The following is a 27971-nucleotide window of genomic DNA, read 5'->3' on the forward strand; positions in this document are numbered from 1 at the left end:
CCGAGCATGGACAGCCCTCTTCAAATGATCCCACAGATGTTCAATGATATTCTGGTCTGGGGACTGGGATGGCCATTCCAGAACATTGTAATTGTTCCTCTGCATGAATGCCTGAGTAGATTTGGAGCGGTGTTTTGGATCATTGTCTTGCTGAAAGATCCATCCCCTGCATAACTTCAACTTTGTCACTGATTCTTGAACATTATTGTCAAGAATCTGCTGATACTGAGTGGAATCCATGCGTCCCTCAACTTTAACAAGATTCCCGGTGCCGGCATTGGCCACACAGCCCCAAAGCATGAGGGAACCTCCACCAAATTTTACTGTGGGTAGCAAGTGTTTTTCTTGGAATGCTGTGTTTTTTTGCCGCCATGCATAACGCCTTTTTGTATGACCAAATAACTCAATCTTGGTTTCATCAGTCCACAGGACCTTCTTCCAAAAAGAAATTGGCTTCTCCAAATGTGCTTTTGCATACCTCAGCCGACTCTGTGGCGTGCTTGCAGAAACTGCTTCTTTCGCATCACTCTCCCATACAGCTTCTCCTTGTGCAAAGTGCGTTGTATAGTTGACCGATGCACAGTGACACCATCTGCAGCAAGTTGATGCTGCAGCTCTCTGGAGGTGGTCTGAGGATTGTCCTTGACTGATCTCACCATTCTTCTTTGCCTTTCTGATGTTTTTCTTGGCCTGCCATTTCTGGCCTTAACAAGAACTGTCCCTGTGTTCTTCCATTTCCTTACTATGTTCCTCACAGTGGAAACTGACAGGTTAAATCTCTGAGACAGCTTTTTGTATCCTTCCCCTGAACAACTATGTTGAATAATCTTTGTTTTCAGATCATTTGACAGTTGTTTTGAAGAGCCCATGATGCCACTCCTCAGAGGAGATTCAAACAGGAGAACAACTTGCAAGTGGCCACTTTAAGTAGCTTTTCTCATGATTGCATACACCTGGCTATGAAGTTCAAAGTTCAATGAGGTTACAAAACAAAAAAAAGTGCTTTAGTAATTCAGTAAAAAGTAGGTAGGAGTATTTAAAACAAGAAAATAAGGGTGTCCATACTTATGCACCTGTCAAATTTTGTTTGAATCCAGATTGCACATTTTCTGTTAGTACAATAAACCTCATTTCAAGGCAGAAACATTACTGTGTCCAACAGTTATTACATATATCAAACTGAAACAGCTCTTGCAAAAACACCAAATTTTATAAAACATTAAGCTTAAGATTAATAGGGGTGCCCAAACTTTTTCATAAAACTGTAAATCTATACATACCTGTATTTCCCATAGCAGAGGTTTGATTGCGGAGAAATTTGCTTTTATAAAGTCTGTAACATAGTAACATAGTTTTTAAGGTTTAAGGAAGACTATGTCCATCTAGTTCATCCCATAGCCTAACATGTTGATCGAGAGGAAGGCAAAAAAAAACCCATGTGGCAAACACTAAGCTCCACATTAGGGAAAAAAATTCCTTCCTGACTCCATACGGCAATCAGACTAGTTCCCTGGATCAACGCCCTATCAAGGAATCTAGTATACACTGTATAACCTGTAATATTATACTTTTCAAGAAAGGCATCCATTCCCTTCTTAAATTTTAATAGTGAATCACTCATTACAACATCATGCGGCAGAGAGTTCCATAGTCTCACTGCTCTTACAGTAAAGAATCCCCGTCTGTGATTATGATTAAACCTTCTTTCCTCCAGACGTAGAAGATGCCCCCTTGTCCCCGTCTCTGGCCTCAGAGTAAAAAGATCAGTAGACAGGTCTTTATACTGTCCCCTCATTTACTTGTACATAGTAATAAGATCACCCCTAAGCCTTCTTTTTTCCACAGTAAATAACCCCAAGTGTAATAACCTGTCTTGGTATTGCAGACCCCCCAGTCCTCTAATAACCTTGGACGCTCTTCTCTGCACCCGCTCTAGTTCAGCTACAGTGCCTACAAGTAGTATTCAACCCCCTGCAGATTTAGCTGGTTGACACATGCGGAATTAACTTGGCATTGTGACATTTGTACTGTAGATCAGCCTGGAAGTGGGAAATGCACTGCAACAATTTTTTTATTTATTTTTTTTTTAAAAAAACGTAAAAAGTTAATTCGGAGTGTCATTTATTATTCAACCCCTCAAACCACAAGAATTCTGTTTGGTCCCCCTAAAGTATTAAGAAGTAGTTCAGGCACCAAGAATAATGAGCTTCACATGTGTGGATTAAAGATCTCTTTTGCCAGCCTTTTCTGACTATTTAAGACCCTCCCCAAACTTGTGAACAGCACTCAGACATGGTCAACATGGGAAAGACAAAGGAGCATTCCAAGGCCATCAGAGACAAGATCGTGGAGGGTCACAAGGCTGGCAAGGGGTACAAAACCCTTTCCAAGGAGTTGGGCCTACCTGTCTCCATTGTTGGGAGCATCATCCGTAAGTGGAAGGCTTATGGAACTACTGTTAGCCTTCCACGGCCAGGACAGCCTTTGAAAGTGTCCTCCTGTGCCGAGGCCAGGCTTATCCGAAGAGTCAAGGCTAACCCAAGGACAACAAGGAAGGAGCTCCGGGAAGATCTCATGGCAGTGGGGACATTGGTTTCAGTCAATACCATAAGTAACGTACTCCACCGCAATGGTCTCCGTTCCAGACGAGCCCGTAAGGTACCTTTACTTTCAAAGCATCATGTCAAGGCTCGTCTACAGTTTGCTCATGATCACTTGGAGGACTCTGAGACAGACTGGTTCAAGGTTCTATGGTCTGATGAGACCAAGATCGAGATCTTTGGTGCCAACCACACACGTGACGTTTGGAGACTGGATGGCACTGCATACGACCCCAAGAATACCATCCCTACAGTCAAGCATGGTGGTGGCAGCATCATGCTGTGGGGCTGTTTCTCTGCCAAGGGGCCTGGCCATCTGGTCCGCATCCATGGGAAGATGGATAGCACGGCCTACCTGGAGATTTTGGCCAAGAACCTCCGCTCCTCCATCAAGGATCTTAAGATGGGTCGTAATTTCATCTTCCAACAAGACAACGACCCAAAGCACACAGCCAAGAAAACCAAGGCCTGGTTCAATAGGGAAAAAGTCAAGGTGTTGGAGTGGCCTAGTCAGTCTCCTGACCTTAACCCAATTGAAAACTTGTGGAAGGAGCTCAAGAATAAAGTCCACATGAGACACCCAAAGAACCTAGATAACTTGGAGAAGATCTGCATGGAGGAGTGGGCCAAGATAACTCCACAGACCTGTGCCGGCCTGATCAGGTCTTATAAAAGACGATTATTAGCTGTAATTGCAAACAAGGGTTATTCCACAAAATATTAAACATAGGGGTTGTATAATAATTGACCCACACTTTTATGTTTAAAATTTAATAAAATTCAACTGAGCAACATAACTTTTTGGTTTGTAAGATTTATGCTTCTGTTCATAAAACCTACTCTCGTTTGCAGTTTGAAGGCTCTAACTTATTTGCATCTTATCAAACCAGCTAAATCTGCAGGGGGTTGAATACTACTTGTAGGCACTGTATGTCTTTCTTATACACCGGAGACCAGAACTGTACACAGTATTGTGGTCGCACTAATGACTTGTATAGAGGTAAAATTATGTTCTCCTCATGATCATCTATGCCTCTTTTAATGCATCCCATTATTTTATTTGCCTTTGCAGCAGCTGCCTGACACTGGCCACTAAACGTGAGCTTGTCGTCCACCAATACACCCAGGTCTTTTTCAGTGACAGTTTTGCCCAGTGTTTTACAATTAAGCATATAATTATACATTTTATTTCCTCTGCCCAAGTGCATTACCTTACATTTATGCCCATTAAAGCTCATTTGCCATTTATCAGCCCAAGCTTCTAGTTTACATAGATCCTCCTGTAATATAAAATTGTCCTCCTCTGTATTGATTACCCTGCAGAGTTTAGTGTCATCTGCAAATATTGAAATATTACTCTGTATGCCCCCTACATGGTCATTAATAAATATGTTAAAAAGAAGCGGGCCCAATACTGACCCCTCTGGTACCCCACTGTTAATTGTGACCCAGTCTGAGTGTTTTCCATTAATAACCACCCTTTGTTTCCGATCACTGAGCCAGTTCTTAACCCACATACATATCTTTTCCCTATCCCCATTGTTCTCATTTTATGTATCAACCTTTTATGTGGAACCGTATCAAAAGCTTTTGAAAAGTCCATATACACAACATCCACTGCATTTCCTTGGTCCAGTCCAGAACTTACCTCTTCATAAAAGCTGATCAGATTAGTTTGACAGGAACGGTCCCCCGTAAACCCATGTTGATATTGGGTCATGAGGTTATTCTTCTTCAGATACCCTTGTATAGCATCTCTTAGGAAACCCTCCAGGATTTTACCCACAGAGTTTAAGTTTACCGGCCTATAATTTCCAAGTTCTGTTTATGTCCCCTTTTTGAATATATTTGCTATACGCCAGTCGTGTGGTACAGACCCTGTAATTATGGAATCTTTAAAGATTAAAAATAATGGTTTATCTATGACGTTACTTAAGTACTCGCGGGTGTATCCCATCCGGGCCCTGGGATTTGTCAACTTTAGTGATTTTTAGACGCCGTCGTACTTCCTGCTGGGTTAAGCAAGTGACATTTACTGGAGAATTTTTGTTATCACGAATCATGTTTTCTGTCATGTGATTTTCTTGTGTAAATACTGTTGAAAAAAAATCATTTAGCATATTGGCTTTTTCCTCATCCACGATTTCACCCAGACTATTTTTTTTGTATTCCCCTAAATCGCCGCCTCTGTGCTAAATTACCATATTGCCCCCCTCCCCTGCATGTCACTGGGCCCTCTGACCTGCCCTGCTCTACCTCCCCTCCCATAGAGCGCGCTTTGCTTCCCTCCGGCCCTGTTTGGCTGCGTACTGCAGGCGGAGCGGAAGTCTGTGACTCACCGTCGCTTGCACAATACAAGGCTGTGGCGCAGTACGCAGCCAAATGGGGCTGGAGGGAAATAAAGCGCTCTCCATGGGAGTGGCGCATTGCGCATGCGCGGGAGGGGAGGCCGAGCAGGGCCTGGCACACGGCCCTGTGACGTGCAGGGGAGTGGAGGAAATATGGTAATTTAGCACAGAGGTGGTGATTTAGGGGAATAGTAAGCAGATAGGAGGGGATTTCTTCCCGTCCCCCGGGGTCCAAGCCTCTGGAAAACAGACTTTATAAAAGCAGATTTCTCTGCAATCAGTCCTCTGCTATGGGCCATACAGGTAAGTATAGATGTACTTTTCTATCACCTGTATGCCCATAGTAGAGGTCTGATATCGCCCAGGGGTGTCTTAACTCACCAAGTGTACATTTATCATTTGCATCCAATGGAAACAAATCTGCCACGGGGGGCACTCAGAGCGGCACTCACAGTTCATCATTGGGCCTTCTCAATATTTAATAAACTTTGGACTATGGAGAATATAATACATTTTATGATCGAGATGGATCAATTATCATGACTCATTTCTCTGCTTTAATAGTCAGTGAAGATTTCCCAAGAAAGTATTAGAAATCTACATATGCACCCAAAGCAGTACTCAAAATTTAGTGGCAACATTGATTAGTGGATCTATTGATTACTGGGTTATGTTGCTGACTTGGAACGCAATCCTACATACTATTGGGATTCATGAGACATACAAGTTGTAATTTGTGAGCTCAGAAAATCATTTCTGTTAACTGGTCTACTTGTCCAATTAAAATTTGTTTAGTCTTAGTCATAACGGGGCTAGTTAGTTTTTTCTGTTTTTTCCTTTTTTTTCTATAGCCAACTTCTACTTATCCATTTTACTATTTTTTTTATTTTTTACCATGACATTTGTAAACTACAGCAGAACCTGAAAAAAAAAACGAATTTGAAAATGCGTGTATATTATATTTGGTTACAATTTTATTCTTCGAGATGTGAAAGTTGCGATCAGGCTGGCCATTGCTGCTTTAATAAAGGCTTAACTAATTCAGGTGCTACATCTGTCGAATGGGGAGAGCACAAATTATATTTTTCAAATTGATTTTATCTTTCAGATCTTTTTCTTCTTGAGACTATAGTTATGAAACCGGAATAATATGCGGCATCATTTTACGGTCTTGCAGTTGACTGCATTCTTCATTTGTCAGAGAATGGGTTTTATGCTTCGCTTTTTGAGTGTATAGTTTTCACATTGATAAGTTTATTAACGAAGGATAATGGTGAAAACAGGAATATTATCTAAATGGAGCACTGACAAATACCACTACGTCCTTTCTCTAATATGTTTACATAAGTAAAAAGCGCCACCGGTGTTTTAAGAGCATCATAAGACTCCGAGGTCTGGAGCAGGGACAGGATAATGAAGGCAGAATTTCTTACTTCAGACATTTCCAAACCTTTAATTGCTTAGCTGGGTGAAAGGGCATCTCTCTGCTCTTTCTGCGGCCTTTTACTCCACAGGAGGGTCTTTATTTTCCCTGTGCTTTTTGCTACAAAGCCAGTGTCATGGTTTGACAGGCTCACTGTACCAGCCAAGCTCTCCACCTGCCATATCCTCGGAGATGATGACCTTCAGATCTTTCATTAACTATCCTATAATGCCAAGTTTGTCAAGGTGAACGCGACAAAGCCTCAAAGAAGTTTAGGCATCTTCGGATTCTGGGTAACTAATAAACAAGATATTTTAGTTCTTCTGGTGGTGGTCACCATTATCCTTTACAAGAGCGCATGAATGTACTGAATGGCAATTTCTAAGAATGTCACTAAGAATGACAGCTGTTGTAGCTATAGATATGTGCAGGTTCTAGCTGTTCTCCGACCCCACAAAAGAAGCGTGAATAGCACACTCATGTAAAAAGATTGTCATTATATAGCGCCAACATATTCCGCAGAGAGTAGCAAACATACAATATGGAAAATAATGATCCTCAAACTGTGGAACAAATGAACACATGAACCCTACCTGTAAAACCACACACTTGTTAGGGTTAGCTTACTTGTATTTCCTTTTATTTTACAAAAGGAAATTTTATTTTTTTGCGTGATGAAATGATGCAATGGATTTTGTGATAATGGGCAGACTGAAAAATGCCCATACCTGTCATCTCATCCTGTTCAGAAAATTAGTATTTTTCTGTACTTTAAATAATTTGGTGGGGGGTATTCCCTTTGCTCATGTATTGTTCATACATTAGCATATAAGGAAATCCTTAAAGGGACGTTTGAACAGTCATCCTGTGCTTATAAAGCCCTGCCGCTCTGTGCTTCAGGGCAGGGCCAGTTATTTAAATACACCTTCCCACATACTTGTTTTCCATCTCTACCCCTCCCCCTCTTTGACAACTCTGGCTTTATAGAGCCACACAAGGGCGGAGATAGATGTAATCCAAGCAGGTGGGAAGGTGTATATAAATAATAAACGGTTATTCTGTGCTGACTGTCCTGTTAAAAATTTGATAGAACAGACTCTACTATCCATGGATGTGCTCTTTTTCTTTAAATAGAACCCCGTCACCAGAAAAAAACGCTATTAAAGGGGTACTCCGGGGAGATAAACATTTTTTGTACTGTCCCTGCCCTCATACACTATATAGATGAGATGTGAGCTGCTCAGTGCAATTCTTTTTTTCTTTATAACCCCTGTAATTTCGTGTAACAGCATCTGCTCCCCCTCCCATCTGGATCATTAGATCATACACAGGTGTGCTTCTCCCCCCTGTAAGGAACAGCCAGCTTGAGAAGAGTGGGGATGGCCACTTCCCCTATTCTCTGCAGAGTAGCAGCTATTATCAGGAGACTGGCTGATTAAAGCTCCCCACTGTTATGTCTCAGACAGGGGTGCAGTGAAAATCCGTTTGTCACACTAGCCCCCTGATAATGTCTCCCTGTCTGCAGTCTGAGATGAAGGGGTGTGGCCTGCTCTCAGCTTCTAGTAGCAGCAGCCAGCCCCCTGATGATGTGTTCTTCACTGCTGGGAGCAGACCACGCCCCCGCCATGCCCCTTCACCTTGGACTGCAGACAGGGAGACATTATAAGGGGGCTGGTGTGACAGGAACTGCTTTTCACTGCACTGCTCACCCCTCTGGAACATTACAGCAGTGTGCAGCTACCTGCTGTTATCAGTCCGTCTCCTGATTATAGCTGTTTCTTTGCAGAGAATAGGTGGAGTGGCCAAGCCCCCTCTTCACAGGCTGGCGTTCCCTACAGGGGGGAGCAGCATACTGGTGGTGTGTGATGTAATGTCCCAGATGGGAGGGGGGAGCAGACTTTGTCGCATGGAATTACAAGGGTTATAAAACTGCACTGGGAATCTCATCTTTATAGTTTAAGGGCAGGCAGAGTACAAAAATGTTTTATCTCCTCTGAGTACCCCTTTAACCTGCAGATATTGGGGTTAATAGTGTTATTAATCTGCCTGGCGCCCGCACTTACCCGAACACTACGGGGAGAAAATTAACTTTATTTCCCCCTGGCAGCGTTCTGGTTTGTTACAGAGGCAGTGCCGGCGTGGGTTCAGTCACCGCTCTGAGTCTGTAATCGCACCCCTGGCACTGACTGACACCCACGTTTGGCTAAGTGCGGGCGCCCGGTAGCATCAGAACGCTATTAACCTGCAGATTAACTCCATATCTGCAGATCAATAGCTTTTTCTCTGATGACAGGTTTCCTTTAACAGTACATGAACACATAGTGTTCAGAACATTGTTGGAGTAAGAGAATGCTGGAGTCAGACAGCAGCATCATCTGAAAAGCGGCAAGTTCTCGCCACAAATCTTACTCCAGTCTCGTCATGAGTCTTGCTTTTCTGAATTTTTTTTTTCGTTAAAGTCAGCAGAAAAAAAAAACAAAAATGCTCAGAAGAATGAACATATTAATTTCTGTGCAAAAACAGCGTGCTGTTCATATGTTCATGCTTTTGAGCCTTTTAAAAAATGTCAGGCTTTCATAAAATGCCGAGCGTTTAAAAGAAGGGAAATGTACGTTCCTCAGGCGGTTTCCACTAAATATTTTACAGTAAAAGTCAATGGGAAAGCTAAAAAATGCATGGAAGACACATGGGCCATTTTTGTATGTTTTTTCAGCTTTTCCATTGAGAAACAAAATGGTTTCTTCATTACATTCTGGATAGCGTCCGGGAAAAAATGCACATAAAAACGCCAGTGGGATAAAACACTGGGGAAAAAATGCTCAGGAACCTATTAAACTAGCTAGGAAAAAGACCCATGTTTACAAAACTCCAGTGAAAGGAGGGTGTCCTGAAACGTCTTCTGCTTGAAAAATGGTTGTGTTTGATTGGCAGAAAAAAGTCTGTGTGAACATGCCCCAACAGTGGTTCCTCCCAACAACTCGCCCATATGCCTGCAATAGTGACTTATCCCCTTTGTGAGCAAAGGATGGGGCTCCAGATCCTCTAATTTGTCACGTTTCATGTATTTGATTTTGTATTCAGTCCCAAAACATACTTCTACTTTTTGTATTTTACATTTCTAATGTTTAAAGGGGTATTCCCATCTCCAAGATCCTTTTCCCAATATGTAGCAGGTGTAATAATAATAATATTGGCAAATACTTTCAATAAGAAATGTAGTACAGTTTTTCTGATTCGCTATGTCTCTTTCCTCATGTGCAGGGCATTGCAGGACTTTAGGTATCCATGGTTACGACCACTGATATAGTGACAGTTAGTTGCTAGTGGTCGTTACCATGGATACCCAAGGTCTTGCAATGCCTGCACATGAGAAAAGAGACATAGCGAATCAGAAAAACTATACTACATTTCTTATTGAAAGTATTTGCCAATGTTATTATTATTACACCTACTACATATTGGGATAGGATTTTGGAGATGGTAATACCTCTTTAAAGCTGTGTTTGTTTTTTTTTATTTTGCCTTTTTTCTTATTAAATTCATTTTTCAGTATTAAAAAAAAAAAATCTGTCTTTATATAGTATACTCACATTTACATGCATTTTACTTTTTGTTGCCTATCGCAATAAGAATCCCTGCATGCCATAATGAACATGGCAAATGTGGCAACGTTAAGTGACTGTTTCTGACAGCACAATTAACACCTGCTTTTATTCAGGTCACTGCTATCAATACCTGCCATCATATTTAGGACACTGGATTTGCATATTTCACATTGTGCACAATAGATGTAGCAACATGGCTCGGTTAATTAATTTCATATACACTAAGCTTGCTTGAGCCTCAGATTGTGTGTTCTCCTCTTGTCCCAGATTTGGATTATTAACCTATACAAAACTGATTTTGAGAATAAACTTGCAAATATTAGCTGAAAACTACAGTTCAATAGAAGAATTCCAGTATTTTATTGTATACATTATACATTGTGTGTCAGTAGGCTTCTGTGGCTTCTTCTGACCAAGGCTGATCATTCACTACCAACTTCTGACAACTTGTGTTAAAGTCAGATTTTTTTTTACTATATCTGTGTATTTGTGCATGTAGTGTGAGAGTAATAATATACTCCCCTACCGTCACCTTCTATGGTGTCCAGCCCTGTTCTGGTCCTCTTCTCAGTGACGTCACCACTCTTCAGATTAGCTGGCTCATTCTGTGTTCTGAGTCGGAAGTCTCTCTCACAATGTAAGTTTATGGAGACTTATTCTGACGCTCCATAGACTTGCATTGTAAAAGCCATTTCTGGATCACACAGCGCACGTTGTGATCTGAAGAATCTGAAAAGTCGTGACGTCACTGAGAAGAGGACCAGAACAGCGCTGGATCCCAGAGAAGACGGCGGTAAGTGAGTATATTAATATACTTGCATTTCACTTCATGCATATACACAGATCTAGCAAAAAAAAGCTTCCTGTGAGGGCTTGTTTAAAGATACTGGCCCGTGCAGTTCAAGATTACTAAAAGTTAGATTGTGAGCCCTCGCGGGCAGGGTCCTCTCTCCTCCTGTACCAGTCGACTCGTTTTGTTAAAATTATTGTCAATGTTTTTGCTATGTATACCCCCTTTTTCACATGTAAGGCGCCATGGAATAAATGGCGCTATAATAAATAATAATAATGTGCCCGCGACTCGTGGGGTGTATACTCCTATCACAGTGCATACCCCTTTCCAACAGAATGGTTACTAAATCCAGCAGTGAGCACATTTCAACCAAATGACGCTTCCATGAGCTGGGAATCTTTGCATTAAGATGCACACAGTTAAATCAGGCTTTATTGCAGCTTTTAGAATTATGTTTTGGGTTATACAAATGCAGCAGCCTGGTGTTTGCTGGCACTAAATGGGAGATTATGACGTTCTATTCACACAATGCATTTTTGGACCTTTTGTGGCTTTTTCACCAAAATGCTGCATATTTGAATTGAAGCAAGCTTTAGTAGACCTTAAGTTAACCCAAAACTGCAACTGTATTTCACCCCTTTTTTGCTTCTCACATCATGTTTAGGAATGATGATTGTGAATTTGTGAATGGCAGTCATGTATACCGTTTTTTTTTTCTTTCTTGGGATCCTATACGCGGCATATCCCATTACAGGGCTTATACGTTAAGATTTCCATAACACACGTTGTGACCACACCACACGCTGGCCACATTTGGTAGTACTGGTCATCAAGTATTGCCATGGAAGAAGCATACTTTTAGTGTAAAAATTGTCCTTAATTCTTTTTTTGTGACCAACAGACCCTTTATCATTTAATACAGCTTTTATCAAAATGTGTTTTTTTTCTTAATATGCTTTCACTTCCTAATTACTGTGTTACTGAAATGTGCCTAAGTAATGGGTCCCAACATTGCCACTATTTCATTTTTGACTCATGGAAAAAAGGGGGCTGGCTCAACTATTGAAATAAACAATCAGCGAGCCCCCTACAAAGCATGTCGCCAGAGATGATGGGAAGATTGGGGCTAACACCAAGGCACATTTCATACCCCATGAAAGTGATTGATTTTCTGCCACCCCTTTTTAAGGACCTATTCTAGTGTTACACATAGATACAACGTTGCATTGTTGAGAAATCAGATATATATATTTTTCAAAATATAAAGCTGACATATTGTTTGCGGTCATTTCAAACCTGTCACGGAACATTCTCTGCAAATTCCAGAAATTATTACAGTATAAAATGGATAGACGTGTCAAAGGGAATAACTGCTATAGAGGGGAATATAAGGAAGCAATGTCCCTGAGCTTATTAGTGTCATTCTGTAATCTTAGTGATAGGTGAAAAGCAGTGACAACTCTCTTAAAGGGGTTATCCTGCCACCTTATAGGAACGCTAAGGCAGTTCTTTGTGCTGATGTGGGCATTGTGCTTTATTTTTTACTTTTTTTCTATATATATATTTCATTTTACAGTTTGCCTAAATACTCTTGTATGCGTAAATTTATTCATATTCCATTGTATATACTACAAAAAAAGTGTGTAATATATATACAGTGAAGGAAATAAGTATTTGATCACTTGCTGTTTTTGTAAGTTTGCCCACTGACAAAAACATGAACAGTCTATAATTTTAAGGGTTGGTTAATTTTAACATTGAGAGATAGAATATCCAAAAAAAATAAAGAAAATCACATTGTATAAATTTAATTATTTTTTTTTTTGCAGTGAGAAAGAAGTATTTGATTCCTCTGGCAAACAACACTTAATTCTTGGTGGCAAAACCCTTGTTGACAAGCACAGCAGTCAGACGTTGTTTGTAGTTGATGATGAGTGTTGCACACGTCAGGAGGAATTTTGGTCCACTCCTCTTTGCATTCAGATTTTGAGGCTGTTGCTTGGCAACTTGGAGCTTAAACTCCCTCCATAAGTTTTCTATGGGATTAAGGTCTGGAGACTGTCTAAGCCACTCCATGACCATACTGTGCTTCTTTTTGAGCCACTCCTTTGTTGCCTTGGCTGTATGTTTTGGGTCATTGTCTTGCTGGAAGACCCAGCCACAACCCATCTTCAATTCTCTTACTGAGGGAAGGAGGTTGATGGCCAAAATCTCGCGATACATGACCCCATCCATCTTCTCTTCAGTACGGTGCAGTCATCAGGCCCCCTTTGCAGAAAAGCACCCCAAAGTATAATGTTTCCCCCACCATGCTTCGCGGTTGTGACGATGTTCTTAGGGTTATACTCATCCTTCTTCTTCCTCCACACACGATGAGTTGAGTTAATGCCAAAGAGCTAAATTTTTGTCTCCTCTGACCACAGCACCTTCTCCCAATAACTCACAGAATCATCCAGGTGTTCATTGGCAAACTTCAGACGGGCCTACACATGTGCCTTCTTGAGCAGGTGGACTTTGCGGGCACTGCAGGATTTTAAACCTTTGAGGCGTAATGTGTTACCAATGGTTTTCTTGGTGAAAAAAGTTGCCTTGAGATCATTAACAAGTTCCCCCTGTGTAGTCTTTGGCTTATCTCTCACCTTCCTCATGATCAAGGATACCCCATGAGGTGAGATTTTGCATGGTTTTGTAGCCCATTCCAGCTTTGTGCAGGTCTATGATCTTGTCCCTGACATCTTTATAAAGCTCTTTGGTCTTGCCCATGTTGTAGAGGTTAGAGTCTGACTGAGTCTGTGGACAGGAGTCTTTTATACAGGTGACTATGTAACACACCTGTCTTTAATGCAGGTAACGAGTTGATTAGGAGCATCTAACTGGTCTGTAGGAGCCAGAACTCATAATGTGTATAGGGGATCAAATACTTATTTCTCACTGCAAAATGCAAAATAATTTATCTAATTGATACAATGTGATTTTCTTGATTTTTCTTTGGATATTCTATCTCTCAATGTTAAAATTAACCTACTCTTAAAATTAGACTGTTCATGTCTTTGTCAGTGGGAAAACTTATAAAACAGCAAGGTATTTGATCAGAGAGGAAAAAAATAAATAAAAATAAATATATATATATATATATATATATATATATATATATATATATATATATATATATATATATAAATAATACTATTTTATAGTGTATACAATGGAATATATATACATTTACGCACACGGGTATATGGGCAAAGTATGGAGGCAGCACATCATGATCTGTGAAAAAAAAGCTAGATAAATAGCCCATTGGCGACATTTCGGCTCCAAAGTATGAGCATTCCTCGAGCCTAATAATTTAGAGCCGAAACGTCGCCAATAGGCTATTAAACTAGCTTTTTTTTTTTTCTCACAGATCATGGTGTGCTGCTTCCATATTAAAGAGAAAGTGGACTTTAATTAGCCCATGTGGCAATGTTCCGGTTCACAGAACCTCTCTCAAGTAGTAGGAGTGTGTATGCAGAAATTATATAAAGCAGTGTAAGGCTGTGTGCCTACGTAGCGTTTTACAAGCGTTTATGCTGCGGAATTTCCGCAGCATAAACACTTGGGAAACGCTTGGTAATCCGCCCCCCATGGTCCCCAATGACAAGCCGCACTGTCAATGCCCATGTTGCGGATTTTTCCGCAGCGTTTATGCTGCGCTCAAAAATCCACAGCATGTCCATTAATTTTGCGGAAGCGCAGCGGAACTCCCGCCATTGACTTGCATTGAGACGCATATAATCCGTGTCAGTACATTTGTACTCACGGATTATATGCGTTTCAATGTGCGGATGGTACCCAAGTCTGGAGGAGAGGAGACTCTCATCCAGACCTGGGTACCATTGTACCTGTAAAAAAAAAAAATTTAAAATAAAAAATAAAGTTTATACTCACCTTCTGAAGTCCTCCCGGTGTTTTGTTTCTCCGTCCGGTGTCTTGCAATGTTCGCGTTTTTGTGAAGGACCTGCCATGACGTCACTGAGTCATGTGACCCATCACATGGCTCAAGGACGTCACCACAGGTCCTTTACACCACCGCAAGCTGTGCAAGAGACCGGACGGAGCAGACAAAACACCGGGAAGACATCGGTAGGTGAGTATAAACTTTTTTTTTTTTTTTTTTCATTTTTCACCATTCTTATTCTTTTTTTTTTAACTAACTTGGTCACACTACTATAAATCCATGCCAGTTGCATGGATTTATATAGTGTGACCAAGTTGTCAAGCACTTTTCCAAGTGATGCAAAAATCGCTTGGAAAAGCGCTTGATAACCCGCATGCAGAAATGAATGCAAAGACGCTTGACAAATGCTTCTACCTGGCAGGAAAAACGCATGTACAAACTGCATGCGTTTTTCCTGCCAGGGAGAAGCGGAAAAAGTATGCAGCATTTCCGCAACGTGGGCACATAGCCTTACATCATTGAGCAATTACATTCTCATTAATAGATTTACAGAAAGATAATTATTAAATCAATGCAAGATGTATATAATATACTTTAACAAAGTGCATTAAAATGCATTGATCATATCAGATATATGAATAACCTGTGCAGATAAGAATAAAGTACAAAAGTGCTTTAATAATGTGCTATTACACATTTGTAAGCCTAACTTTGATTCTGTCTGACTGTACTATGTTCACACCTTGCATTTTTGCTGCGTTTTCGTTCTGCAAATTAAAAGCTGCTTTTTACAGTACCAGAAAAAACAATGAGATTTCAGAAATCTCATGCACACGCTTTTTTTGTTTTTTTCCTGACTGAATTGGGAAACCACTGCTTATTTTAAAACTGGAGCATGTCAATTCTTTCATAGTTTTTAGAAAGAAATGAGTAAGTGCAAAAAAGCAGCAAAAACACGTTTTTGCAGCGTTTTTAGTGAAAAAAAGTAGGTACAGCAGTATATGAAACTTGATTTTTACCAAGTTTAAACCAGAATGTATTGGTGTTCTTCCTCACATCAGCCTGCCAGTTAGTATTAGTACAGGTTAATTAAGTTAGTGAGATGTGTGCAATTGAACAATACCTGACCGACTCAATGGCCCTGACCAATGTCCGACCAACTCAATGCACTGCCAATGTCTTAGGTGAACTATTCCTGACCAATTCAACTCCCCCCCCCCCCCCCACACTGTTTTTACTTTTGCAGTGGTGTACTTTTTCATGAACTCATGAACTTTTTAGTTCATAAGTCACTATTTATTCAGATACAAAAAACTTTTTCCACTAAAAACTTTGATCAAATTGCCCCTTTCCAAAAATGTTTTATGGTTTCACATACATCTGGCATTGGTGGCCTAACACCTTGTATTGTTCATGCTTGTATGATGGAAGTAAAACTGAACTTTGGGATCCTGAAAAATGCAGCAAAAAAGCCAGCAAAACATGCTTTTTGTCTGCAGATTTTTTTTATTGCCAAGAGATCAGGTTTTGGCTGCAGAAAATAGGAGCAAAAAAAGCAATAGCCTTAATGTGAGTACCGTTCTCGACGTTCAGTGTACATTACTGCGCATGTCTATGCGTGTCACGCGTCTAGATTTTTCTTTTATATAGATATATCTATAGATGTAGCTATAGATAGATAGACATAGATTGCTAAAATATAGATCTACATAGATAGAGCTACATAGATAGCTAAAATATATATACATATACACAGTACAGACCAAAAGTTTGGACACACCTTCTCATTTAAAGGTTTTTCTGTATTTTCATGACTATGAAAATAGTACATTCACACTGAAGGCATCAAAACTATGAATTAACACCTGTGGAATTATATACTTAACAAAAAAGTGTGAAACAACTGAAAATATGTCTTATATTCTAGGTTCTTCAAAGTAGCCACCTTTTGCTTTGATGACTGCTTTGCACACTCTTGGCATTCTCTTGATGAGCTTCAAGAGGTAGTCACCGGAAATGGTCTTCCAACAATCTTGAAGGAGTTCCCAGAGATGCTTAGCACTTGTTGGCCCTTTTGCCTTCACTCTGCGGTCCAGCTCACCCCAAACCATCTCGATTGATTTCAGGTCTGGTGACTGTGGAGGCCAGGTCATCTGGCGTAGCACCCCATCACTCTCCTTCTTGGTCAAATAGCCCTTACACAGCCTGGAGGCGTGTTTGGGGTCATTGTACTGTTGAAAAATAAATGATGGTCCAACTAAACGCAAACCGGATGGAATAGCATGCCGCTGCAAGATGCTGTGGTAGCCATGCTGGTTCAGTATGCCTTCAATTTTGAATAAATCCCCAACAGTGTCACCAGCAAAGCACCCCCACACCATCACACCTCCTCCTCCATGCTTCACGGTGGGAACCAGGTATGTAGAGTCCATCCGTTCACCTTTTTTGCGTCGCACAATGGCACGGTGGTTGGAACCAAAGATCTCAAATTTGGACTCATCAGACCAAAGCACAGATTTCCACTGGTCTAATGTCCATTCCTTGTGTTCTTTAGCCCAAAACAAGTCTCTTCTGCTTGTTGCCTATCCTTAGCAGTGGTTTCCTTGCAGCTATTTTACCATGAAGGCCTGCTGCACAAAGTCTCCTCTTAACAGTTGTTGAAGAGATGTGTCTGCTGCTAGAACTCTGTGTGGCATTTACATGAAGAGACGAAAGGATTTGTGCAAGCCTACATCCACTGATCTGTGGTTAGTTCTCCAAGATGTTTGGAACAACTTCTCTGCAGTTTTCCTTCATAAACTGTCTGCACATGTACCTAGAAGAATTGATGCCATGTTGAAGGCAAAAGGTGGTCACACCAAATATTGATTTAGATTTAGAATGGTCTTTTATTCATTCACTTTGCATTTAGTAAATGCTAAATATAAACTTCTATTCATGAAAGCATTCTTACTTTCTAGCATTTTTTTCCTCACCTGCCTAAAACTTTTACTCAGGGTATATATTCATTCCCATAGAAGCCCTGTGGGAAACATTGATTTTCACATTTTTCCGATGATTGAGCATCTATAGACATCTCAGTAAAATTTAAGCAGGTGTCTGTCAGCTGCTTACTCCTTTCTCATTGAAAACACATGCATGCTGCTCGGCCAACACTGATATGAGGAAGAATGGCTAATGATTGTTGGGCCGATGGCTATTGAAGGTGTATGGTCACCTTAAATGTTCCACATGGATATATTCACTTTTATGCAGAATGACTTGTCTTGTTGCTTTTTCTTCTCCCTATTCTTAGAAACAAGGTTACTAGGCATACTTTGGTAGCAAAAAAAATATTATGTCATAACAAACTGTTAATGATTGACATGCTAATAAATTAAAATATTGGATTAGTGTTGGCCTTTTTGTTGCGGGTTACCTCATTATCCTATTACTTGGCAGCTATCAGTTATGTTTCTCAAATGGTATCCTTTATAAGTCTATTATATGTGTTAGAAGCATTTTCCAGGCTCTTCTAACAAGTGTTATAAACTCTATTAAACCTACCAGAAGAGCAGGAATCCGCTGGCACGTTACTTTAAGAGCCTAATTAATGAGCGCTTTGCTTCTGTTCACAGGTAATGAAAAAAGAACCACAGCTAGAGGTTAAAGCCAGTCCAAAGAAAGCCCCAGAAATGACCGTTGATCTTTTAGGACTTGGTAAGTAATAAATGATGAACGCTGTCCATTGTTCGATTATAACACTGCTCCAATGAAAGCTCTGCAGAAGGGAGCATCAGGCCTTTATCTTCCATATGCCAACTGATATTGTTAGCTGTGCTTGAAAATGGCATGATTAAGTCTGCGGAGAGCCCTCTATTAAAGAAAATGTTTAATAAGGGGGCCTGTATCTGTCAGCAGTGCGGTCTCTACCAAAATACCAGTAATGAGCTCCTTGGGGAACGAAAAGCTATCAAAGTGATCTTCAAAGTCGTGCTGCATAATGACATCTCAACATTTAAATATAAAGGGTTTTTTTATAATGTAAAGCATAAGATGTTAGGTTTTATTGGATTTCATTCAATGCTGTTATTGGAAGAAGCTAATCTTGGATCACGTTTTATTGGCTCATCCTTTTTCCGAATGTTTGTATTTTTTGCCACAGTCCAAATAGATTTTTATGAAAGCCAAGCATGTTCATATGGTTATTTCATTGTGAATACAGGCTGCTGGTACTAAATATTTTAAATGATCTCCTGCTGATTTCAGTTATGCTGCTTGCCTTTTCATATAGATGCTACAGTGATATATCGTAGTAAGTTCCTAGGAGCGCATAGCTTTCGGTATTAATCTCATAGGTGTGTACCAACACATGGAACTAGAATTCAACTCCTTCTAAAAACTGGTGACCGTACACAAGACCCTGTATTGGTTTTACGTTGTTGTAGTCATCTAGAGATCCTGAAAATTGTGCAAAATGTAAATAAGATTTACCTTACAGATTTACATTTTCTCTTATGACTAAGCAACAAAAACTTCAGTCTCTGTCTTTACAAAAAGGGTAAAGGAACCTTTCAGTACTTCATATGTAAAGTCACAATGTTACTCTGAAAACCAGGTTTGATCTGCCAGCAGTATCTTATTAGGCTGGAGGAGTTGAGCAGGTTGGTATATACGGTAGGTTTGTCATTTATTGATCTAAACTCAGAACCAGCAGAGATTTAGGAGTATGGTGGGCGGTCTTTATCGATGATTGACAGCCTTTCCTGTATACATGTAAGAATAGTTATCAGTCACGAAGTACTACCTACCAGAATACCAAGCCCAAAATTATCCGAATTTTCCATAAATAGCAAGTTATGCTGAATCTATTTATTAAGCTGCTCAGATTTGACAGCTCTACAACATGCTGCCCATAGATCGTATTGAATTTTAACAAGGTTCCTCTTTTAATACATTGACCCTTTTTGGTAGTGCATTGTTATGGCAAAAACCGTGTACAGTGATTATAAGCTCAATGTACTGCAGTGAACTTTGCATTCATCGTAACTATACAGTCAGCCGCTGGATAGCTACTTTTCTAAAACATGCTTCTCTAAAATAACCTCTTTATTCTCACTCTGTCCTACGGGCTGCTGTCCAGGGACTATTATGTTAAGTTTTGTATCTCCTAGAACGTGGAGGTATAAATGTTTGCTGCCCAGGAGCACATTTCTCATAAGATTCCAGCGGTATACTTTTCCCCAGGCTGCGGAGAAAGAGACCCTAGTCTTTATAACACTCTGTGATAAGATCTTCCACTATATCAAACCAAGACTTGTAGAAATATATTAGGTCAACACTCACCGATAAGAATAAGGGTTTTTGTAAAATATACGCTATGTAAGTATATGTATAGAGATCTAGTGGGAAAGCATTTTTCATTCATCTTCAGGCCATAGGCAGAAGGCATAGCACCTAGTATGGGTTCTGAAGCCGAATGGGCTGAATGGACCGTCTTGTAGAGGAGAAAGCCCCTTTTAAAATATTCGCCTTCTGTGTTCAAGTTGCTGCCTCCATTTTTAAGAAACTGGATTGAAGTGTAATAAAAATGCTAACTGGTGTTGCCAAGAGGCATAGTGCACCATTCCACCAATTAGTTTTAAATGCCCCCTTCTCCCTCACTGGTGACTGACGGCGCTGGCTTGCCTGAGCTCTCTGCAGAGTGCCCGCTCCACACAAGTCTCTGCTCGAAATCACCAGTCAATAACTCTGCATTGCATAAAAGTGTAATTTCATACCTAACCTGTCCGGTCAATAAGATATTACTAGATCATTTGCTTTAGTTAGAATACACTCTTACTGGTAGTTGGAGCAATGCCATTCTAACGTTTACAGTAGTGTTGCATGCACGCCAATAGGTATATATGGGCAGTGCAAAGAAACATGAATTCTTTGAAATCGTAAGGGAATTTTATTTGGGGCGACCATTAATCAGTGCTTCCACAGTCATGAGGCATATCAGCCTCCAGGCACACACAGCGATGATACAATTTCCAATTGAAGTTAATCACAGGTGTTTATTCAGGTTCTTCTTCATCACACTCACTCACTACTCTCTTTAAAATGCTTCTAATACAATTATGGAAGTCTCTTCACAAATTGGTTGTCTTCATCCCCACACAGTACTTGTACACAGAACATCACTATACCCCCTAGTCATGGCCTTCAGTCTTTTTTCCTGTTGCATAACAGATTGCTCTCTCTTTCGCTCTCCACTTCAGGTAGTAGCTGCTTCCAACTACTACTGTATCCTCACCCATCCCTTGTAGATTGTGAGCCCTCTTGGGCATGGTCCTCTCTCCTCCTGTACCAGTCGCTGACTTCTATTGTCTATGATTATTGTACTTGTTTTTATTATGTATACCCCTTTTCACATGTAAAGCACCATGGAAAAAATGGCGCTATAATAATAATAACTAGCTGGCAGTTACAGCCAGAGAGGCTCAGCACCTCCATTAGCCCGGTGTTCAGATTTGCATCCTTCTTGCAGCACACCACTTACTTTTTCCCCCTTCTCCCATGACAGCACTACCTGAGAGAGGGTATCCGCCCACCATGGACAGGAACCTACTGAATAAAAAGGCGGTACCTCTCTTCCGCATCAGTTTTTGGTTCCTGTCCTTGATGGGAGCCTCGCCAGGTGCTACCTCACGTACCTGGACCGTGGATTCCGAGGTCGGTGCAGCCTGGAGACCGTGGAAGCAGCAGATGGCCCCTGTTCTCAGCCCATCTGGCTGCTGCCCGGATCTGCGTGTGGGGGGGCTGCCTTCCGGAGTCCTCCCCGCGTGCGCCGTGTCCTGCGGCCAGGTCTGCGCCTCACAATGGACTAAACTGAGCGCACGCCGGCCGGCAGGACTTCCGGGTCTGCGCACGTGGGGGTCGCGTCGAACCCTGTGACGGAGCGCGCCCGAAGTCCGGGCTGCGCACGCGCGGGGTGGTGATGCGCCCTATCACGGAGTGCGCTGGAGGCCGACATCCCGCTGCAAGCGCGCCGGGTGCTGCTGGGCTGCGCACGTGTTGAAGGAGGAGGATCTGCGGTTTAGCGCGCCAGCTGGCCAAATTTGAAGAAAAAAAAGGAAAAAGAATGAGCACGCTGCTGGAAGGGGAGGAGCCTAAAGGAGGTGGAGCCCTACTGCTTTTTAAAGGATGGGGAGGAATCAAGATGGCGGTGTCTGCATCCCTGACATAATGAGTGAAGAGCCGCAGTCACCTGGGCAGCAGCTGTCACCACCGCAGGAGGTACAGCAGCAGCCACAGCCGCCAAAGCAGCGCAAGCAGCTAAAGAAACTGGTTCAAGAATCTTCCCATCACCAAAGCCACAGCAGTGGAGGGCGTACGAGTTCCGGCAGAACCGGTCAGAAAAGACCTCGTCAGTCCACCTCCGCCAGGTGGGAGCCCTCATGTGAACGGCAACCACCGCCTCCGGTACCCTAGTCTGAACAGCAGTGTGGTGAGTGATCTTCGTGAAAGTCTCACCTTGAGTAATGTGCTCTTCTCTGTTTTCCTCTCTTTTTCTCCTTTCAATTCTTGGGGTGTTAGGAGCCAAAGAAGTGTAGCTCTAAGAGTAAAAACAAGGAGTGTGCTTTATGTAAAATCAGTCTTCCCACCTCCTACGTCAAAAACCTGTGTGCGGACTGTATTCCGAAAACCATAGCGGAAGAGTCCCCCAGGTTTTCTATGGAATTAAAGAATCTGATCCAGACAGAAGTCAGGGATTCTTTGAAAGCTTAACCTCGCGCAGGAAGAAGAAGCAGAAGCTAGTTTCCTCAGAATCAGAGGAATCTGTAGAGTCCCGGTTTACAAGAGAACTTCCTTCCTCCTCTAATCCCTCCTCATCATCATCGGAATCTTCGGATGATGATGGGGGGGTAGGCCTTGTTTTTCGGTAGATAATACTGAGAGACTAGTTAGAGCCGTCAGAGTGATTATGGGTATTACTGATACCAAAGTTCCCAGAACAGTTCAGGATGTTATGTTCGGGGGCTTGGACCAGAGGAAGAGACGCACATTCCCGGTTAATGAGAGGATCAAATCGCTTATAGAAAGGGAATGGAAAAAAAACTGAGAAGAAGGGTCAGCTGCCTTCCTCCTCTAAGCGGAGATACCCCTTTGAGGAAGAGGATGCGGCTAAATGGGACAAAACCCATAAGATTGATGTGGCCATTGCAAAGTCGTCAAAAAGATCCAATCTGCCCTTTGAGGATTTATGGGCCTTGAAAGACCCGCTTGATAAAAAAGCGGAGTCTTTCCTTAAACAAGCCTGGGAGTCGTCAGCAGGGGCCCTTAAACCGGCGGTGGCAGCCACCTGCACCGCTAGATCTATGATGATCTGGCTTCAACAATTGGAAGACCAGATTAGGGGGAATGTCTCGAGGGAGAAGATTTTGTCGGACCTTCCTCTTGTGCAGGGGGCGGCTGCATTCCTGGCAGACGCATCGGCAGATTCAGTGAGGCTGGCTGCCCGGTCTGCAAATCTCTCTAATGCAGCTCGTAGGGCATTATGGCTCAAGAGCTGGCCAGGGCATGTGCAATCAAAGACTAAGCTATGCTCAATCCCTTGTGAGGGGGACTTTCTGTTCGGCAAAGGTCTAGATGACATCCTGGATAAGGCCGCAGTCAAAAAACATGGGTTTCCCACTGTGTCTGGTTCCCAGTTTAAAAGCTCCTTTCGGAAGAGAAAGTACAGTCGCAGTAAAGCTCCTAGAGACCAAGGTACCTGGAAAGACAGGAAGCCGTATAACAGAGGCTTCATGTTCGGGGGTCCCTCCTCCGAGAATAAGAAGGCCCGTAAGTGACAGTCCTCCCCAGGTGGGAGGAAGGTTGTCCCACTTCCTGCCTGCCTGGGAGAAAATTTCATCCAATTCTTGAATTTTAGGGATAATCTGGAGGGGGCTCACATAGGAGTTCAAGAGCCGGCCCAGGAACACCGTCAAAATTTCAGCCCCCAGGGGTCTAGGGGAGCCGATAGCCTTACAGCAGGAAGTTCTCTCTCTGCTTGTGAAGGGGGTTCTGGTGGAAATGCCTGCACCCGAGCAAGGAAGGGGATTCTATTCAACTCTCTTCCTAATAAAGAAGCCGGACGGCTACTTCAGGACCATTGCCAACTTGAAGAAGCTGAACAACCATTTAATCTACAGGCCGTTCAAAATGGAAACAATAAAGTCCGCCATAAGGATGCTGTTTCCGGACTGTTATATGTGCGTCCTCGATCTGAAGGACGCCTACTACCACGTCCCGATCTTGGCAGATCATCAACAGTTTGAGGGTGGCTGTACAGTTCGGCAAGCACGCAAGGCATTTTCAGTTCGCAGCTCTTCCCTTTGGCATTTCCATGGCGCCGAGAGTCTTCACAAAAATTATCCTGGAGGTCACAGCACATTTGAGGGAAAGAGATATTCTGGTCATCCCTTATCTGGACGACTTCCTAGTAGTGGGCAGGTCAAGACAACTCTGTGCTCTAGCCCTGGCGGACGTCATGGCCAGTCTAAAACGCCTGGGTTGGCTGTTAAATTTAGAGAAGTCAAGGCTGGAACCAAAGCAGGTTCAGTCTTTCCTGGGTCTCATTCTGAACTCAGAAAACCAAACTTGTCTTCTACCAGAGGAAAAGAAGCTGAAGATCGGATCCCTAATATCTCGGGTTATCAGCAATCCGACCATGACCCTGAGGAAGGCAAGGTCTCTGTTGGGTACAATGACATCTTGCATCCCAGCGGTTCAGTGGGCCCCGTACCATTCCAGATGTCTTCAGCAGGAGATCCTGGCAGCGGACAGGCAGCTCAAAGGTCGCCTGAATGGCAAAATATCTCTTCCAGAAGTTGTAATCAACTCCATGGAATGGTGGAGATCTCCAGTCAATCTATCTTTGGGGGTTCCTTGGACATTCCAGGTGCCGGATACAATTACAGCGGACGCAAGTGCAGAAGGCTGGGGAGCTCACCTAAGAGATCATTCTGTACAAGGCCTCTGGTCGGACAGCGACTCAAGTCTCTCTTCCAACATGAGGGAGCTGTTGGCAGCCAAAAATGCTCTAATAAAGTTCAGTCCTGTTCTTCGGGGCATCACATCCGGATAATGTCAGACAACAGATCGACAGTCGCCTACATCAATCATCAGGGGGGTACCAGGTCTCTCCCTCTGATGTTAGTAGCGGATCAGATCTTCAGGTTTGCCGAGAGTCAGCTGCTCACGCTCTCGGCGCTTCATATAAAAGGGGAAGAGAACGTAAAGGCCGATTTCCTGAGTCGTCACATCTTAAAACAAAGAGAGTGGGAATTGAATCCAGCCTTATTTCAGCAGATTGTGGGCAGATGGGGACAGCCCCAAATAGATCTGTTTGTAAACAGACTCAATCGAAAGACCGAAATCTTTTGCTCCCTGAATCCAAAAGAGGGGGCATTTGCGGTGGACGTGCTGCCGATTCCTTGGAATTTTACTCTAGCCTATGCCTTTCCCCCTTTAATACTGATCCCTACTATCTTGAGGAAGATCCGAGAGGAAAGGGTGAGGGTTATATTGATCGCCCCGTTCTGGCCCAAGAGACCATGGTTCACTTGGATGAAGAGAATGTCCCAAGCAGATCCATGGGTTCTTCCGGACATCCCAGATCTCCTCAGGCAGGGCCCAGTCTGTCATCCCCAAAGATCGGGCCTGCATTTGACGGCCTGGATTTTGAAAGGTCGCTATTGACACAAAGGGGGTTTTCTCCGGATCTGGTTACTACCCTACTGACAAGTAGAAAGCCGGTAACAACTAGGATCTATGGTAGAACCTGGACTAAGTTCCGGTCTACCTCGGGTCAGTCCGCCAAAGGGAGGGTTCCTATTGGGGCCATACTAGAATTCCTCCAGAAGGGGTTAAGCATGGGTCTAGTCACCAGTACTCTTAAGGTACAAGTATCAGCTCTGGGGGCATTATATAATTATGACTTGGCGGCAAATAGGTGGATCATTAGGTTTATTAAAGCTTGTGATAGGTCCAGGCCTATTCCTACTCCAAGGATGCCTCCTTGGGATCTTAATTTGGTTCTGTAGGCACTAACCAAACCTCCCTTCGAGCCCTTAGAGGAAGTTTCAGAAAAAATCCTAACTTTAAAGACTGCCCTACTGGTAGCCCTGACATCAGCTCGTAGAGTCAGTGACTTACACGCACTATCGGTTAACCATCCATTCACTCAAGTATGTACGGATAAAGTAATCTTAAGACCAGACCCAGCCTATCTTCCAAAGGTAGCCTCCAAATTCCATAGGACGCAAGTAATCACTCTCCCTTCCTTCTATCCTAATCCTAGGGATTCTGAGGAGCATAAGCTTCACACCTTAGATGTTAGGAGGGTGTTAGTCCAGTATTTGGAGGTGACAAAAGCCTGGAGGAAGAGTGACGCCTTATTTATATCCTTTCAGGGGGATAGGAAAGGACTTAAGGTTACAAGAGGGACCATAGCTAGATGGGTCAGGGATACTATTACCTTAGCCTACTCTTCTAGCAATCTGCCGGTTCCAGAGAACCTGAAGGCCCACTCCACCAGTGCGGTAGCTGCTTCCTGGGCGGAGAAGGCGGATGTGCCCATCGACATCATATGTAAGGCGGCAACTTGGTCATCCCCCGCTACATTTTACAAACATTACCGTCTTGACCTTTCCTCTTCTACTGATCTGTCCTTTGGTAGGAAGGTGTTGCAAGCGGTGATCCCTCCCTCTGGTGTCTGATCTCTATAAATCTCTCAGGTGGTGCTGTCATGGGAGAAGGGGAAAAAATCCTATTTACTTACCGGTAACGGGATTTTACAGAGCCCATGACAGCACCCTATTAATTCCCTCCCCTTTATCACTATGGTGTGCACTTTTTAAGGTGTTTACTACAAATGTTGAGGTGGCGGTTATGTATTAACCTGTTTTCGGAGGCCCTCTCATGCTCTGAAACAAAACTGATGCGGAGGAGAGGTACCGCCTTTTTATTCAGTAGGTTCCTGTCCTTGGTGGGCGGATACCCTCTCTCAGGTGGTGCTGTCATGGGCTCTGTAAAATCCCGTTACCGGTAAGTAACTAGGATCTTTTCCTGGGACAGTGCTGACCATTCCCTCTTTACTGCAACTAATTAACCTTCCTAGTTGCTGGATGCTTTTAAAGACAGCCGTACAGTTCCTACCCGTCACACAAGTAATGGCCCACTATTTTCCCACTTCTTCCCTAGGCCACGTTCTCATGTAACATTTCCTTTATGGAGCTTCTCTAGCTGCAGTTACTTCTACAAATATAATTGGAAGGAGGAGTGAGAAAGGAGGGCACATGCACATTTCGCTTTTTGAGCATCCGCTCCTCAGACCCAGCTTTAATCAGCTTACACTGCGGATCTATTTTGAATTTTACAGTGTCGACAAGAAATGTACATGTTACAATGTGTTTTCTTTAAGTAAATATACAGTGGAAAGTCTGTTGCATTTTTGTCACATTGAAATGTTACCTTAAAGGGAATCTGTCGGCTTAGGAGAGTTGATCCTACTGTCAATATGGGCATGCAGGTCATAGAAAGTGATTAAAATGATACCTTGAGATCTGCGAGCCAATGTCTTATTCTAGAGAAATCCACATCTTTCTTAATATGCAAAATTAGCTGTTACAATCTATGGGCGGGACACAGATCTCCCTAAGGCCGGTTTCACACGTCCGTATATCTTCGGTACCAGAAAAAACGGTACCGGAGATATCCGTGTGCCGGATCAGGATCACATGGACCGGCGCCTGGGAATCAGCGCTACAAAGCGGCTCCGGAGCTGAGCTCAGGAGCGGTGTACTGTCACTCACTGAGCACAGCTCCTCAGCCGCTCGCTGCGGCGCTTCATTCTCCCCAACTCCTCTGCTGATCGGTCGCATGGATTACAGCGGGGGACACTTAGGACAGGTGAGTATAAGGATTTTTTATTTTATTCTTATTTTTACACAGGTGGACACTGCGGGAGCAGACTACTACTACCCTCATCACTGTCCCTGCTGGTGCTGATCACAGCACCAGCAGGGAAACATGATGAGGGCCGTGTTCAGCACCCGGCGTTGATTCCCAGGCGCAGGTACGTGTCACACGGATGGCATCTGTGTGCGGCACTTGTTTACATGGACCCATTGACCTGAATGGGTCCGTGTGATCCGTGATATCGTCCGTGTGGAGCACATGGACACGCGGTCCGTGAAAACACACTGACTTGTACACAGACCCATTCATTTGAATGGGTCTGCGTGTGTCAGTGT

The 27971-nt window shown here is 42.8% G+C and overlaps 1 protein-coding gene across 2 annotated transcripts in view; it reads left to right on the top strand.

The window, feature by feature from the left end:
- Positions 1-27971, top strand: part of SMAP1 (small ArfGAP 1) — a 287543-nt gene that overhangs the window by 203274 nt on the left and 56298 nt on the right. For both annotated transcript variants that reach the window (XM_073675510.1, XM_073675511.1), the window contains one exon: positions 18327-18408. In XM_073675510.1, coding sequence (XP_073531611.1) covers positions 18327-18408 — 82 coding nt within the window. The remainder of the gene's footprint in view (positions 1-18326; positions 18409-27971) is intronic.

This window comes from Phyllobates terribilis, unplaced genomic scaffold (assembly GCF_046119375.1).
Source record: "Phyllobates terribilis strain yellow unplaced genomic scaffold, ASM4611937v1 Scaffold_3__8_contigs__length_932513732, whole genome shotgun sequence".
NCBI lineage: Eukaryota > Metazoa > Chordata > Amphibia > Anura > Dendrobatidae > Phyllobates > Phyllobates terribilis.